The sequence below is a fragment of the Ochotona curzoniae genome, unplaced genomic scaffold (genome assembly GCF_017591425.1).
Source record: "Ochotona curzoniae isolate NIBS_2020 unplaced genomic scaffold, NIBS_Ocur_1.0 contig_430, whole genome shotgun sequence".
NCBI classification, from domain to species: Eukaryota; Metazoa; Chordata; class Mammalia; order Lagomorpha; family Ochotonidae; genus Ochotona; species Ochotona curzoniae.
The window spans coordinates 20,539,841-20,557,332 of record NW_024466219.1 but is presented as its reverse complement, the minus strand read 5'-3'; the positions used below and the strand labels follow the sequence as shown (position 1 = coordinate 20,557,332).

Below are 17,492 nucleotides of genomic sequence, written 5' to 3'. Positions count from 1 at the left end.
ATGAAAAGGATTCATTTTTTCTATTGGAAAGGCAGAGTTCCACTTAGCTACCAGCTAGCCACACAGCTAGCGTACAGAATTTTATGCATATGCTCTGAGTCAGATGTGCACACAACCTTCCCCTATTTTACAGTTAGAATGCATTCCACAATTAGAAATTTCTACAAATAACTTATGTATAGTTCAAGAGGAGCAAGCTTCTAGATAGCACTGAAAGAAACAAAGATGACATAAGGCAAAATACAAACATAGACTTTATTCAATGCTGCTCAGTCCTCCGATGAGGCTCTTTCATTACAAAACCGTTTTCTACACAACTGCAGGTTAAGAGATTGGAATGGTACTCTGATAAAAGATGTGAGAAATACTTGGCCAAGTAAAAACATACAGGACCCCTACACAGGCAACTTCTTAAGAACGCGACAGATGCAGCCTACTGCGTTTCCTTTCAGTACAGCCAGGCGTGATGAGGAGCGCGGCACCATCACGAGCTGGGACTCCAAGCCCCATCCTGGGCTCCGGCCGGGAAGGGCCTGCCTTCAGCCTTTGAGAGGAGGAATGAACAGAGGCAACCTCAGGGTTTATCTGGCCGCCCCTACTAATCTGTGTTACCACTCGGGAGTTGCAAATGAAGGGCAATACTCAAGAGGAAGTTTGGTTTACTTTCCCAGCTTTGAATTTTGTGCTTTCAAAAGCCTGGAGGTTTAAGGTTTTGCTCAAATTCCAGAGTACAGTGACCCCTTCAGTGAGAAAGGCCTGGGGCAGTAATGCTCCCTTCTGGGAGACGCAGCTGGGAAGGCTGAGGCCTTAGTTTACTGTAGGAAAGATTCCTTTTCCTAGGATGTAGCTAAGGGCTGCAGCAATGTTAAAAAGCACATTATAAAAGGGAATAATATACAGAGCAGTCTACTCTATGTGCAACACAATCAAAAAATAATTCAAGTCATAATTCTTACCAATTCCATAATTATCTCACTCATATGATAAAATTCATTCATTTCTGTGAAACTTCAGAAGTGACACAAATCATTGGCTAGACAAAGGTTACAATATACCGTGGCCATGATATAACACAGGGCTGTTTTTAATTCATATAGTTTTCATTTACAGTTGCCAGGGGGGAAAATCCCCCTGACTTTTTAATTATATTATACTGATGAGGTTTGCTTTGCAATTTTTACATATTTTAAAAAGTGTACAAATCCATCTATCCGGCAGAAGTGGTAGTCTTTTGTTGTTTTTTGTTACTCGGCATTTGTATTGCTGAGAATATTGTGCAGGTTCAAAGTGTTGTTCTGTTTTTCTAGAGCTTTCTTTAGCTTTAGCTCCTCTAATTTTTTCCATAATTCTTCACGTTCCAGTTCCTTCTTTTTCTCTCTGTAGATAAATTGAAATTTTTGTAATTAGCAATCCTGACTTCAGAACCAACAGGAAGGCACTTCTGGGCTGTTCCTGGAGGGCACACTTGTTCCCCCACACCTCTTGTAAACACCCCTAGGGATGCTGGATGTGGGATGCATGCGAGTGTGGGTTTCTTTCTGCCATGCGTCTAACTGGAGTGCCTCGGCCTTTGCAGTTTGTGTGTCCTTTACACAGTATCACTGCCACTGCCACCATACTGCTGTGCTTTATGACTTGCTAAGCACCTTCACATTAATTTTCTCAAGTAAACGTCTGACACTCGCCACACAGCTTGGTGCCACACCTCCACCCACCAAACTGGTTTGTTTCTAATGTTCTCCTGTGTCTGTCCTTGTAAATCGTATCTAACCAGACATCCTAAAGGACTGGCAGGCTTAGGCAGATCCAGGTGGAACACCCCTAGTCCAGAAACCCAGAATGCTCCAAAATCTAAAACTGAGTGTCAACATGATGCTTAAAAAGTCTCAGGATTTTGTATTTCAGGTGTAGGGATGCTCAGCAATAGTTTATACAGGTATTCCAGATTTTGCATAAGGAACAACAACCAGTAGGAAATGACTTATTTCTAGTTATGTGAATATATATTTCTCAAATAGAAGTTTGTATGACCCTTGTCCTGTCTTCCTGGGCTCTTCAGGACTGCATGATGTCACTAAAGCACTGAGTCAGATACTGACTGGCGAGGCTGGCCTTCAAGGGCTACACCTTCCATTTGACACAAAGTCAAAATTAGAAATTCGTAATCAGAATAGATCAGCTTTTATAAATGCAACAGGTAAACAAATATTTATTAGAAGTAAATGCTAACTATTATCCTCAAATGGTAAGTGGGCCCTGGTACATTGGTGGTTAATCACTATGCTGAAATGGGCTGCTCTTCATTCACTACAAATATTAATTATTGCCAGCAGAATATATCAATAAATTCAGCCATAAACAAATAGCAGTATGAGTTCCTTCTTCCCAAAGCAGAACTATGCTGATGGTAAAATGCTATTCTCTGATGCTCTCCAACATAAGCATTAAGCATATGCAAAGAGCAGTTCAAATATAATGCCCACTTTGGTGGCACATGTGGGTAGAAAGCTTTCCATTAGATTGTATATATGTTGGTACCTGAAATTCCACATAAAGTGTAGATTACAATGCAGATGCTACCAAGACTGGTAATAGCCTAACCATTAGGGCAAGTAAATCATAGCATCAAATAATGCGTTGTTACCATGTTCCTGTTTAACATACTTATAAAATATTGAGGCGACTTAATTTGGAAATAAGTGGTTAGAGTCTGACTTCTTAAAATGGTCATTTTACTTCCAAAAAGAGACCTATTATATTCAGTCACATTCAGTTAATCTAAAATGTAATGCAAAATATCAAATACCTCTGTCTTTCCGCTTTGTATGAGCTAGTAAGGTCATCGAAAAGCTTGCCGTTCATTTCCATGAGGGTCTTCAGCACGTTATACACCAGTGCAACAATGGTTCTGAAATGAAGATGACCGCAGGGTTACTGCTGCTGACACACAGGAAGCATAACACTATCAGCTCTGAAATGGCCTAGCTGTTGGCTGATTCTCTTAATCCATTAGGAGTATAAAAGTTCAAGAGGGTTTCCAATTTGCTGAGGGTTACACTGCCAGTGGTGGTAGAAAGTGGCATGCTCAGATTTAGAGTCTAGCTAACAATGTTGTGGTGGTCTTGATATTCCCTAGAGCCTCCAGTCTGAGTGACAGCATTCAGAGAGCCAGTGACCATAACGTAAGGAAGGTGGGAAGCAGGGTGAGGATGTTAAAGGGAATATATGCTTTCTGAATATCACTGTGAGCCTGATCACCCTGCCTTTTCCCAGGAACACCGCTGCTAATGGAGGTGAGTGTGTATCTTGGGAGCAGATCCCGCTGCTCTGCCTTAGCACACATACTGCACCTGCTGCTGGTCTCCCCAATTCGATCTGACCATACACTGGTAGAGACTGTTGTAAGAGGTCTGTAATTTTTATTGGAAGTAAGGCCATGCATAATAAAGAATATGCTGACACATTCATTTTCAGCTTTATAGCTGTAAGTAAAATACAGGAGAGAATGAAGTCATTAGCCTTGGAATACATTGCAAAAGTGCATAGGATTCATGTATAAGAAAAATGGGGCCAACATAGAAGATACTTACGGGTTCCAGTGTTCTTTGGAAATTTTGTACAAGCTGGCAAACATAATTGGCAGAATTTTATCAATATTCTCTTCAATCAAACTAAGAATATATTCATTATTCCAGAAGTACAATGCCCTTTCTGCAACCTACAAAATATTTAGAAATGTCAAAACCAAGAGGAAAAATAGTATAAAATAACAGTGGAGTCACTGAATATACATACCTGAAAATGAGAACTGGAAACACACTTGGATATCTGCTTAAAGAGTGGCTCTTCAATTTTTTTGAACTGTGTTGGTTCAATGACATCTAAGATTTCTTCAATTTCTCCTAAAAACATCACCTAGGTTAAAAAAATTTTCTTTTAAAAAATATGGAAAATTATGAACATGAGCTATATGAATGTAAAGCTAATCCTATAACTTACACATTGGGTAAAAAAAAGGGGGGGTAAGGGAGAAAGCATCCAATAACTCCTGTCCCACACCCTTGCCTTGTCTTTGTCTAGCAGCAGCAGTATAGCCTAGCCCAAAGAAGCAAAGTTACAGCACTGGGAGTGTGAAAATCTAGTAAAATGCACTGCTTTTATAAACAAAACCCACCTCTTTCTGACTGCATGTTTTTGGCCAAAATTTCAGCAGTCCTCTGATCACCTGTCCAAAAAAAAAAAAAAGTTCAGCTTGAATTAAACAGTGCGGCAAGCTAACATTGGGATATTTTCAGCAGCGGTATCATTCTGAAGGACAATACTACGTATGTGTATGCCTAGGTTTCTAAATTTTTAAAAATATTGTTTAGTTGAGCGATGCAGGCCCATGGGGGCTTTTGATTAGGGTGGGCAGGGTAAGTTTTGGAGGAAGGTGGGTGAGACAGATGTTTTAGTTCTTTCATTTTTTTTTTCTCCTGTGTCCCCAGAGTGGGAAGGGAAGGGGAAACTGTCAAACTACATCAGTACCTGGGGATGTGGGATGGTCATTCGATGACTTGGAGATCCCCAAGTGGGGAAGAGTGTTCTGAGGGTGTTACTCGAGTGGTTTCTGATAGCCCTGAGATGTTGTCGGCTTCACTGCACCAGGGTTGGGATTCTCTTCCCTGGGTCTGTTGGGCAACCAAGTCCACCTTAGTGCATCTGTAGACCCAGACACTTACTCCTAAGCTTGGCCAGGAGAGCTGTCCAACCTGTTCTGCTCATTCTCTCACTCAGTGTCCTCTTCCTGCCTAGATGAGCGGGCTGACTCCTGTGTGCATGCTGTCCATTACACAGACTTTTATTAAGCTTTAAATTTTACAAATTAGACAAATAGGTGCATATGATGTGAACCAGACAATGTGGTAGACACTGGGAATGCACTGATGAATAAAACAGATGAAATCTGATTTTTCATGGAGTTTACATTTCAATGGCAGCTGACCAAGCAGGTAAGTAATTACAGTTTTAAACTGTTTTATTAGGTATTATTAAAAATGTTGATGACTTAGCAGGGTCAGTAAGGGGAGAAACCTTAAGGATCAGGTAATTCTTCAGTATATTAAAAACTTTGTGCTCCATTATAACTCATTCCGTAAATGTTAGGATGATTAAAAGCAAACGGCTGGTGTTACAGTGCGGGGATAAAGCCACCACCTGCAACACTGACCTTCTGTTATAGACACTGGTCGGCGCCCTGGCAGCGCTACTCCAGCTCTCTGCTGATGTGCCGGGAAAAGCAGCAGGAGGAGCCCCAAGTGTTTGGTTCCCTGCTACCCACATGGGATACCAGGAGGGGGTTCCTGGCTGTCACTCCATTTGGGGAATAAACCAGCAAATAGGAGATCAGCCTCGGTGTCTCCACCTCTTATAACTATGCCTTAAAAAAAAGTGGGGGGTGGGAGAAACCACTACAGTTGTCTCAAAAGAATTTGAATAGTCTTCATATTTCCAACTGATCGTTTTCATATAAATCTTAGTTCTAGCTAGCTAAATTTCTATTAGCAATTTTTTTACTTGAAAGGCAGCAAGATCTTCATCTGCTGGTTCATTCCTACAGTGGTGGCAGTGGCCGGAAGTGGGCCAGGAACCTCCTCAGGTCCCATCCGGGGCTGAAGCACTTGGATCTTGCGCTGCTGTGTTCCGTGGTGCATAGGCATGGAGCTGGGGGGCAGAGGCCACGCCTAGACCTGACCCAGGGCCCAGCGGGGATGCTGGTGCTGCAGACAGGGGCCCCCACGTCAGTAATTTATTGGAAACAGGCTGTAAAACAACCGAGGCCAAAAACTAACTCCTGGGTTTTCGGTAGCCTTTAGTTTAATGATTGATTGGTGTGGTCTAGGAATGAGGGAAGAACACCATTCTGGAAGCAATCCAGTAACAATGAATAATGTTGAAATACCAAAAGTGTACTCATTTATCTAGGTATAATCTTATCCCCTAAAAATCATTAAATTTTTCTCATTCTAGAAACTTTAAATGACCAGATAATATGTACCTCTGTGAAACTATTAGTAGTAATCGGGTACAAATGAGAGTCTCCTCATAACTACACATAAGGAATAAAATTTCTAAGAAATGTTTAAAATTTAGATGAAAATGACATTTTGCTGAAAGTTGTCTTAAATATTGTAGTGATATTTTTCTCATGAATTTAGTTTCAACCAAATGCTAATTTTGAATGATTCTTTACAACTTGGAGCATTTATCTGTAGATTCATAAAGGTAAGCAGTCAAAGACTGCTTTAGGAGTAAGATAGGGCTCAACAGTTAGAAAAGATGGTATTGGCTTAACATAAATGAGCAGAGATCTTAGACTCAAGTTGGTGAAAAAGTTTAAGGCAAAGATGGCCCTTTAGTTGCACAGGTACCGGTCATGGTACTAAGGTGGGATCCACCATTAGGAAATAAAGCACATCTCCATATGCTGGCCATCTTCAAGCTCATCTTCCCACTCCATCCAGTCACTTCAGTGTGTAAGTTACAAGAGTGTGAGTTCTGTCTTCCTGGCAGATGCTCTGATGCCATACTGGAGAGGTCCACATGACAAGGACAGAGGGTGGGCTCTGGCCAGCAGGCGGCTAGGGCCTCCAGTCCGATGGCATCTGAGGGACGGAGCGCTGCCAAAGCCCTGTGAACTTAGAGGCAAGCCTTTGCCAGTACTTCTCTGTGACTTTCCCTTAGGATCGCTCACAGGCCACAGTCCTGTTCCTCCCTCACTCACAGTGAGGTTCACGCTTGTTATTTTACGTTTATTTTTTTCTTGGAAAGGCAGATCTGCGTTGCACCCCAAATGGTCACAATGGCTAGAGCTGAGCTAATCTGCACCCCGGCGCCTTTTCTGGGTTTCCCACGTGGGTGCAGGGTCCCCAGGCCATAAGAGCTGAATGGAAAGTAGAGCAGCAAACAGCCAGAACACGAACCAGCACCTCTATGGTGTCCTGGCATTTGCAAGGTGAGGATTTAGTCAGTTGAGCGATCGTGCTGGGCCCATGTGCTCGTTATCAGAGCCATTAAATTTGTGATAACTTTTTACACAGTAGGAAAATAAAAAAGCCTTTGTTTACTACAAATCATTAACCAGGACACATATCCATTAGGCTTTTCTTCCTTCAGTTTTAATGGGAATCATGGATTTAGTCTGAATCTATTTTAGAAATTTTTGTGGTTTTATGTATAAATAATGAATTTTTCATTCTTCTGATGTGTTTCCAGAACAGTTCCCTGCCACTATATTCCTAAGAAAGCAACAGAGGATGGCCCAAGTACTGAGATTGCTGCACCATGTGAGAAACCCCGAGGAAGTTTCCCATCACCCCTTGGGGCACTGTGACCGCTGGGGGGCAGTGAACCAGCACATAGATCTGTCTCTCCCTTTATGTAACTCTGCCTTTCAAATCTTTGAAAAAATATTTGTTATTTAAGACACATGTTGTAGTTCAAGAGAATAATTTTCTCTCAATCCTGTTCTCTCTGAACCCCTTCTACTAACTTCACTCGAAGGTATATTTTTTGCTGTTATTTCAAAGCTACTGCAAAATACAATTCACACAGACCAATAAAACATGAGAAACACTTACTGGTTCTGTTAGTGTTGTATCTTTCTCCAGGAACTGTACAACACAGTATGCCAGCTAAAAGGTAAGGAAAAGCTTGTAAGTTTTTTAATTAAACATCTAGCCAGCAAAAATGATTATTTAACAATTTTGACAACTTTTACTATTTTAGTATATAAACTTGAAAGTAATTTCTGGTTCAAAAGACTTGTAGTGATGAGGACTGAAGCTAGCAATTTAGCTTTCCAGTGCGTATGGCCACAGTATGTATTACATGCATGATGATGCTGACACTGCTCTCTAAGCATTGATGAAGGAGAGCAAAATATCCAATCGGCACTGGCTCCAGGGTCGCATTACTCAAAGTCATAGTTAGGTCAAGGCATCTACAAAATAAACTGCTTAATTTAACATTATCTCAGCATTTCTGTTTCTCTTTGTTAATCTTTGAAACAATATTCATTTAAAAGTTTTCTGAAACTCACCTGAGCATGAAACAAAACTAATCCTTTTGCAGTATGCATAGGAATAAGAACCTTCATTAGAAATTGTTTATGTTCTGCTTTCAGTGGCAGTGCAAAGCCATTGATAATACTGGAGGGAGAAAAAGGCAGGGGCAAGGGTTAAGTAGTTACTACTTTGTTTCTAAAAGTTACACTACCCATGAATACAGAAGGAACAGTGCTGTGTGACTCTTGGTCTTCAAACCACTTAGCAGGAACAAACCTTATAGAAATTGTCTATCCTGAGTCAGTGCCATAAGGAGATCATGAGGACTGCCAACTAATGCCCCAGGAAGCGATGCTTTTCATTTTGTGTAACTTATATGGTTGCCTGCTAATGGCCTGGGAAGAGCCAGAGGATGCTCCCGGCTGTGGCCTGGCCCAGGCCTAGCCATGTGGGGAGTGACCAGTGGATGGAAGATTATCTTTTTCCCTCTTTGTAATACTGCCTTTCAAATAAATGTTCTTGAAAAATATTAATATTTTCTCAGATAGTTTCTCTTTGCTGAATGATCCACATTTTCTAAATTCTAGAAACCAAAATCACTCTCTAGATAGTAACAGGAAAACAAGTTATTTAGTGAACAATGCTATCAAAGAGTGAACTCTGAGAACAGGTTAGGAACGGTCTCAGCATCTGAGAGCTCCCGGCACTTCCCTGGCTCCCTGTAGCTTGCTTCATCCCTTCTCCAAGCACACTCCAGGTGTCTGTGCCAGTCTGGTAAGATCAGGCATCCCTGCCACAGTCCCGAAGCCTGTTCTCAACCAGATTTATACAGCAGTGCTTTCATTTGTGCCTCCTAAAAACCTGTAAGAATTCAGTTGAGAAACTATATCTTGTGCTCTAGTATAAAGTACTCTAGCCAAATGTCGATACAAAAAAAATCGTTACTTGATCTTAAAAAGCAGCAAAAAATGACCTACCTTCCTAATATTTCAAGGAGTTCAGCAACACCATTGAAATGTTCTGTTTCATATATAAACCTAAATTTAAAAATCAAAAGGTGTAATAAACATCAAGAGCCTGGCAGGTAAAGAAATCAATCCAGAGAACATTTGTAAGACGCAGCAGCACGTTTGTAGGTCAGCCCTGTAGGCTATTTTGTTCCTAATCAGTTAATTCCTGGCACTTTCACAGCAAGTATTTCCTGTGAAATCACACAGGCCTTCGCCAAAACTTCCTGTAGGTGGAGGTAACAGTATGGTTTTCAAGTGCAATACTCTATTTTACTTAACTTACAGGAAAAGATGGGTTTTCTCCAGCAAATACTTCTCAAAATAGTTCCTCTCTACTTAGAGGAAAACCCAGGAGAAAGGGCCACAGGTAGAAAAGCCGCTGCTTTTCAGAACTTCACCAACCTTCACACCACACAGCTTTGTTTCCAAGATGAGGATCCCCTCTAAGAGGGGTGTGGACAGTCAAGCAGGGGAAGCCCACCCCCCGCCCTCTGCAATGTGGGAATGCCAGCCTGAGTTTATGACTTCGTTTTCAGTGAAACAGGATGCTAGTGTGAAATCTGATTCATGACAGATTCGTAACATTTTACAACAGTGAAATGATGGTGCTATATAAATGTAATTAACTGCTGGATTATCAACTTTTACCAGCTACTGATTCAAAAAGTAGTTACATACAAATTTTTTAAACCAAAAGCTTAAAGAAGCATCTAGACAAATTCTCCTTTTTGCTATACATGAATACCACTGCTCTCGCCCACTTGGGACTGCTCATGGTTACTATCGCTCAGGTACTTGGGTTACATGTATAAATTCAGATGCAACTGATATAGAAACTAGGCTAAAAATGACAGATTCTACAGTTAAATGTGTCCTGGGGGACTGGGCCATGGTATAGTAGGCTAAGCCTCTGCCTATAGCACAGGCATACCCCGTGGATACCATTTCCACTTCCTGCTGCTGGCCTGGGAAGGCAGCAAAGGATGGCTCAAGTCCTTGGGACCCAGCACCTGCTGCGGAGACCTGGAAGAAGCTCCTGGCACACCTCCAGCCACTGTGGTCATTTGGGGAGTGAACCAGTGGGTGGTAGATCTCTAATTCTGTATTTCAAATAAAATAATCTTTCTGCATATTTTATGTAATAAACATTAATTTTTGAAATTCAATGTTGAACTTAAAAGGATGCTAGGTAGATAAGAAAAGTGCTATGAATATATAACTACTTTACCTGAGGAAAATGTTGTTGATTTGTTTTCTGATGAATGCTCTTAATCCAAGGAATTTCCCATAAATTCGATGCAGAACAGTCTTCAGAAAGTCACGTTCTCTGGGATCTTCACTATCAAAAAGCTCCAGGAGCTTTAAAAGAAATCTGAGAAATTACTTTTAAAAAATAATCGAGCTGGAACTCCACTTTATTTGAAGACTCCATGAAATCTTAAAAGTTTTAAGATTTTCTTTGGCTTTGTTCAGCAAGAATTATTTGGTAAGCCAAAAAGTGGTTTTCCTACTAATTTCATTTTTTTTTAAAGAAACAATACACAAATTATTTGTTTTGCCACATTTTGAAATACTATCCTACTTCTGACATGGCTCACAATTTTGAATATTAATATTTGAGAAAATTTTAATGCTAATAGTAAACCAAAATACCTATCATTTTTTTAGATTAAGCCATTAATTTAAAGGCTTGTAAAGAAGAAATTCCTAAAGTATATTAGATTACTAGATGATATCATTTGTATCATACAAACAAATCTACCTCTTTGTTAATTTTATGATAATAACTTCCAGAGGGTCACGTTTGGCAACGGCTTAGAAATTCATATTCAGTTTTTAGGACGAATTATTGGTAGTACTGGAAAAATTTTATTACACTTGAAGTCAGCTAGCGATTGAAAACCTATTAAAAGCAGGGGCCCATGCTGTGGTGCAGTGGTGGCCAGCATCCTATACCAGAGCCTCAGCGTCTTGGCTGCTCTGCCTTTCAGCCAGCTAATCTTGGAATGTGCCAGGTGGCAGCAGTTGGTGGCCCAGTTCCTGGGCCTCTGCCACACAGAGTGCCCAACAGAACTCCAGGCTCCTGGCTTCGAGCTTGCCCAGCCCTGGCTGTTGAAGCCATATGGGGAGTGAACCAGCAGATCTTGACTTCTTCTGTGACAATGCAGTTCAAATAAATATACATACATATTTTAACAACCCAGTCAGCATTCTGCTATAAGGCTATACAACTCTTCAGCAAAGCACGGGGTGAGACCTTAAAGTCAAGATCTAAAATTTCCATTCTAAGGTGGTAAATTTTTTTCTGTCAAAACATTACTGTCTTTAAATGAAACACTGGATTTTCTTGAAAACACAGACTATCTGAAATAAGCAGAGTTGGTACATTAGGATTGATAATCATACTGAATGGCAAGCTCTGGATCTCATCACAAGTTTTCATACTATTCTATCTTAAATTGCACATCTCAAACCCCATAGTGATGGACAACCAGTCATATCAATACGTCTTCCAAGCCAATGAGCTGCTTAGTTTTTGATCTGTATTCAACAGATTGTTAAAGCATGGCAGAGGCTCCCGCAAAAAGTATCTGTAGTATAGGAATTATATTACTATCCCTGGTAAATTCAGTTCAAATCATTGTAATTAAAAATGGCAAAATTCCACACTTAAGATACTAAAATTCAAGTCTGGATGTTCAGTTTACTTGAGAACTGGGGACAGAATTATGAAGGTCAAGGCCATCATGTCTACTTCAGGAACAAATGTATTTTTTTAAATAAATATTTATTTTATCTTTATTGGAAAGACGGATATACAAAGAGGAGAGACAGAGAGGAAGATCTTCCCACCAATGATTCACTCCCCAAGTGAGTGCAACAGCTGATGCTATGCCAATCCGAAGCCAGGAGCCTCTTCCGGGTCTCCCACGTGGGTGCAGGGTCCCAAAGCTTTGGGCCATCCTCGACTGCTTTCCCGGGCCACAGGCAGGGAGCTGGATAGGAAGCGGGGCTGCCGGGATTCGAACCGGTGCCCATATGGGATCCTGGGCGTGCAAGGCGAGGACCTTAACCACTGTGCCACCGCGCCGGGCCCAGGAACAAATGTATTTTAATACAAGTAAATCTTCAGGGGCAAAATATTAAAGAACCTTTGTCATCTACTTCAAGTCCAAAGAATTTACTTTCAAATATAAATAGATGCAGCACACAAAACCAGGAATCTGGCCCAACACAGTGGTTCAGCTGCCTAATCCTGCCCTTGCAAAGCACCAGGATACCATATGGGTGCCAATTTGTGTTCTAGCTGCTCCATTTCCCATCCAGCGCCCTGCTTGGTAATGCATGGCCTGGGAGGGCAGCGGAGGACAACCCAAAGCTTTGGCACCCTGCACCCGCGTGGGAGACTCAGAAACTCCTGTTGCCTGGTTTTGGGTCAGCTCAGCTCTGGCTGTTGCAGCCACCTGGAGTATGAACCAGGGAATGGAAAATCTGTCTGTCTCTATAAATCTGACTTTCAAGTAAAAATAAATCTATTCTGACTCTGATAGTTAAAAGCTTTTTAGGGGTACTCTACTCTCTGTACTGTATGACAAGGAAGAAGGCTAATGCCGAAACACTTAGTAATGATTCATTTCCATAAAAGACATGGCAAAATAAAAGTTCAAAACCCCAAAAACCTAAAACGAAAGTTTGACTTTTAGATTAAATGGTCATAGGTAATATTCTCAGATATTATGCAAAATTAGCTTTCCTGATCTCTATAAAATAACTGAGAATTTAGGATTGCGTAGCATAATTATAAGTTTACTCTTAATAAAAATATTCGTATTCTCAGAGCTGTCTCATTTTTCTAATTGACAAGAACATTAAATGCTGTCAAACTGAGATAAACCATTAGTTTTTGAAAGACTATCACAATTTGAATAATCCATTGCTATAATGAATATGAGAAAATTTAAGAGTTCCTTACCTGTTGTACAAATTTCTGATCAATGTATCGCTTAGCAATACTAGGCTGGAAATCAGGGCTCTCCAGAAACCTCAGGAAGAATTCATATACCAACTGCAAGAGAAAAACAAAAGCTAAGATGACACCTCTAAAATTCTACCCTGATTGCTTTATAAGCAAAGCGCACCTGCCCCCACAGCAATTTAGAAGGGAGCTTTCAGATCTCAGCCAAAGGTAAGCTGGTAAAAAAATTTTTTTAAAAATGCAATTTAAAAAACCTTTATATTAATAAAGTTTTTCTACTAAACTAGTAAACTTAAAGGTATATTTATTAGTTTGTATTACTCACTGAAAAATGTTAAATTGCAGAAGCTGAAGATGAGGTGTATAATATATTGAGACACAAAATACTCCACACACCCCTGCCAGAGGACTGCTAACCTAGCTCAAGTTAACATATATTTAAGCTTACTCTTAACCTTACCAATCGAAATAAATAAATAGATATTTTTTTAAATCCCTAGAGTTCCTTAGATAAATGTAAGGTCAGAAAACTCCAGGTAAAAGTAGTTTGCCACCAGAAATTAAAAATTTTCAATCTTCCCATAAAACTACAGTGAGAAAAATTAAAATCAGCACAATTTCCTTTCCCTTGGGCAGTGATGAATGAGCTGCTAAAGTTCACGGCACAGGAAGGAATGTGTCTGCTGCAGTGGACACAGCAGAAGGCACAGCAGGCTCACAAGCTGTGTTTCTTACACCCTAACAGCTATAAGTTACCGTCATTTATTAACTGTTAAGCAGTGTATGAATTTAGCATCCTAACATTAAAAAGGGAGGTTTAGATCCCAAAGTGAAAGCTGTCATTCAGTAACATCTAGTAACACACACAGTGCGGAGGTGAGGAGAGCAGCACAGTGAACGCACGGGCTGCAGCACAGAAAAAGCATGACGTAGGCCTGTCACTCACCGTGACTACACACTTCTACCACCATTCATTAACAGAGAGCTAACAGCAGGTGGGGATCTGAGTAAAAAATTTGCTTGATCCATTTGCCCAAAGCTTATCTAGTGTTACCTAATTTTTATGAATTAAATATTCAATGAGAAAAACAAGTTGATAAAGTTTTATTCATAGATGATATATGTATATGTATTTTAAAATATACACATATTTTTATTGGAGAGGCAGGTCAGATTTATAGAGAAGGGAAAGCCCTTCCATTTGCTGGTTCACTCCCCAACAAAGGCTAGAGCCGAGCTTGATTAGGAGCCAGTAGCTTCCTCTGGGTCTCCCACAGGGGTGCAGGGTCCAAAGGCTTTGGGCCACCTGCTATTGCTTTCCCTGGCAACAAGCAGGTGGGATGTAGAGCAGCCAGGATATGAACTGGCACCTCTATGGGTAAGGATTTAGCCACAGATCCATCATGCTGGGCCCAACGATATGTATTTTTTTTAAAAGATTTATTTTATTTTATTGGAAAGTCAGATATACAGAGAGGAGGAGAGACAGAGAGGAAAATCTTCCGTCCAACAGCCGATGCTATGCTGATCCAAAGCCAGGATCCAGGAACTTCTTCCAGGTCTCCCACATGGGTGCAGGGTCTCAAGGCTTTGGGCCATCCTCAACTGCTTTCCCAGGCCACAAGCAGGGAGTTGGATGGGAAGTGGAGCTGCCGGGATTAGAACCGTCGCCCATATGGGATCCTGGCATGTTCAAGGCAAGGACTTTAGCTGCTAGGCCACACTGCCGGGCCCACAATATGTATTTTTTAAAGTTATACTTTCTTCAAGATTTTTTAAAAAGATTTATTCATTTTTATTTAAAAGGCAGATATTACAGAAAGAGATACACAGAATCTTTCATCCGCCAGTTCACTCCCCAAATGGCCGTGATGGCCAGAGCTTAGTGACCCGAAGCCAGGCATCCATCTCCGGACTCTTCTTTGAGGTCTCCCACGTGTGTGTAAGAGCCCAAGGACTTGGCCATCCTTCACTGCCCTCCCAGGCCATAAAGCAGGGAGGTTCTTTCTGTTCTTTATGAAGGAACAATTTCCTCCAAGAATTCAAGAAACAAAATTTTAAAGAATAAATGTTTCAGCAATGGAGTAATAAGTTCACTGGTGTAAACTTTACAAATGTTTAATGTAATCCTGGGTCCCTTTATTTTGGTAAATCCCCCAAATATCCCAAAAGGTGAGTACTTGGGGCCATTTGCCTGATTCCATGGCCTGGCTATTTAAGCTTCTGCTAGCAATGCCAGTAGCCTTTAGGAGCAGCCAGTTGGAGTCCCAGCTGTACCACACTGCACTCCTGGCTAATGTGCAGCACAAGACAGCCCAGTCACCTGGGCCTGTGCCACGCAGTTGGGAGACCCAGATGGTGTCCGGGTGCCTAGTTTCATCCTAGTGCAACCTAGACTGTTGCAGGCATTTGGGAAGGAACCAGTGGATGGGAGGTCTCTGCCTTAACAAATGTGTCAATTAAAAAAAAAAAAAGATGGCTGAGAAAAGGAAGGTAGAATGATCTTACCAGGCTACTCGCTTCCGATTATGTCTTTCCTAAGGTGGTTAAAATAAAATAGGGGCTGGCACGGTGGTCTAACAGGCAAATCCTCCACCTGTGGCTCTGGCATCCCATATGGGTTCATATCCTGGCTTCTCCACTCCCAATTCACCTCCCTGCTTATGGTCCTACCCAACATGGAAGACCTGGAAGAAGTTCCTGGTTTCCGATCAGCCCAGCCCTGGCCATTGCAGCCATTTGGGGAGTGAACCAGCAAATGGAAGATCTTTCTGTCTCTCTTTCTCTCTGTAAATCTGTCTTTCCAATGAAGATAAATCTTTTTTGAAAAATAAAACATAGAATCTGTAAAATTCTGGTGTTCATCACTAAAATCTTTAAGAGAAGGTTCTGCAAGTATTAGAAATAAGATCTGTAAGGAAAAGGACTTGAAACGTTTGGCCAAGAGACACAACTTTAGTTGTCTACAAGTAAATAAAGGGCACCTTTCAGGGAACATGCATTAACCAGTATCAATTAAAAGTAAAATAATGTGCCCAGCAAGATGGCTCAGTGGCTAAATCCTTGCCTTGCACATGCCAGGATCCCATATGTGTGTCGGTTTGTGTCCCACTGCATCACTTCCCATCTAGTTCTCTGCTTGTGGCCTGGGAGAGCAGTAGAGGATGGCCCAGTGCCTTGGGAACCCACACCCACATGGGAGACCTGGAGGAAGCTCCCAGCTCCTGGCCCTCTAGCAGCTCAGCTCTGGCCATTGTGGCCACATGGGGAGTGAACCAGTGGATGGAAGATTTTTTCTGTCTTTTCCTCTCTGTGAATCTGCCTTTCCAATAAAAATAAATGAATCTTTTTTTTAAAGTAAAATGTTTTAAAAATTGACTTACTCTATTAAATTGATGAGGATTAACACACACTGAACTATGTGAGTTATATATTAAATGCCAGCATTACCTGGAATATGATAAACACTAAAGATTTTATTTACTTAAGAATCTGAAATAGACAAACAAAAATAATCTTTTTTTCCCCCCATAAATAATAATGTGAAAAAAGGACAGGTTTTTCATGTGCCTTGAAATGTTAAGTGCAGGGTTTGCTCTCTCAGCTCTCTGCCCCATTAGAAAGTAAAGAATAGCAACAAATTACTGCCTTAAACTGCTGCATGCAAAAATGGCATCCCATATTAGATAGCCAGTTAGAGTCCAGCCTGCTCCGCCTTTGTTCCGGCTCCCTGCTGAAGTATCTAGGAAAGCAGTGGAAGATGGTCTAAATACTCGAGTCTCTGCCACTTGTCCAGATGGAGTTTCGGGCTCCTGGCTTTGGCCTGGATCAAATTTGGGTGGTGGTGTCATTTGGGCAGTGAACCCACTGACAGGAGCACTGCCTTTCAAATAAGTAAGTCTTTAAAGAAATGATAACTACTTACAACCTAGAAAGTCAAAGCATAATATAAACACTCTCTACCTGAAGACAAAAGTTAGAGTACTACGGGGACAGCATAGCGAGTAAAGCTGCCACCTGTGATGGCAGCTGCCTGGATGAGCACCTGTTTATGTTCCAGCTGCATTACTTCCAATACACCTCCCTGCTTGTGTTCTGGGAAATGCAGCAAAAGATGTCCCAAGTGTTTGGGACCCTGTCACCCACGTGGGAGATCCAGCTGCAGTTCCCGGCTTGGGCCTGGCCTGGCTCAGCCCTGGCAACTGCAGCCATCTGGGAATCAAACCAGAGGATGGAAGATCTCTCTAGGTCCTTCCACCCTCTAACTTTCAAATAAATCAATCAATCAATCTTCGGATTGGCTCAGCTTCAGCTGTTGTGGTCATTTGGGAAATGAACCAGCAGATGGAAGATCTTTCTCTGTCTTTCCTTCTCTCTGTAAACCTGCCTTTCTAATAAAAATACATAAATCTCTTAAAAAGTGTATTAGGCTGCAATCCTTATTATTCTGGAGTCTTAACA

General features: G+C 41.2%; 1 protein-coding gene across 1 annotated transcript in view; it reads right to left on the bottom strand.

Moving 5' to 3' along the window:
* Positions 1-241: 241 nt before the first annotated feature.
* Positions 242-17,492, bottom strand: part of PPP2R5A (protein phosphatase 2 regulatory subunit B'alpha) — a 57,503-nt gene continuing 40,252 nt past the window's right edge. Inside the window, exons 4-13 of the mRNA XM_040985642.1 lie at positions 13,029-13,121; positions 10,284-10,414; positions 9,023-9,082; positions 8,081-8,189; positions 7,620-7,673; positions 4,175-4,225; positions 3,796-3,915; positions 3,591-3,718; positions 2,807-2,908; positions 242-1,377 (exon numbers count right to left, since the gene is read on the bottom strand). Of these exons, the coding sequence (XP_040841576.1) occupies positions 1,245-1,377; positions 2,807-2,908; positions 3,591-3,718; positions 3,796-3,915; positions 4,175-4,225; positions 7,620-7,673; positions 8,081-8,189; positions 9,023-9,082; positions 10,284-10,414; positions 13,029-13,121 (981 nt within the window). The 3' untranslated portion in view covers positions 242-1,244. The remainder of the gene's footprint in view (positions 1,378-2,806; positions 2,909-3,590; positions 3,719-3,795; positions 3,916-4,174; positions 4,226-7,619; positions 7,674-8,080; positions 8,190-9,022; positions 9,083-10,283; positions 10,415-13,028; positions 13,122-17,492) is intronic.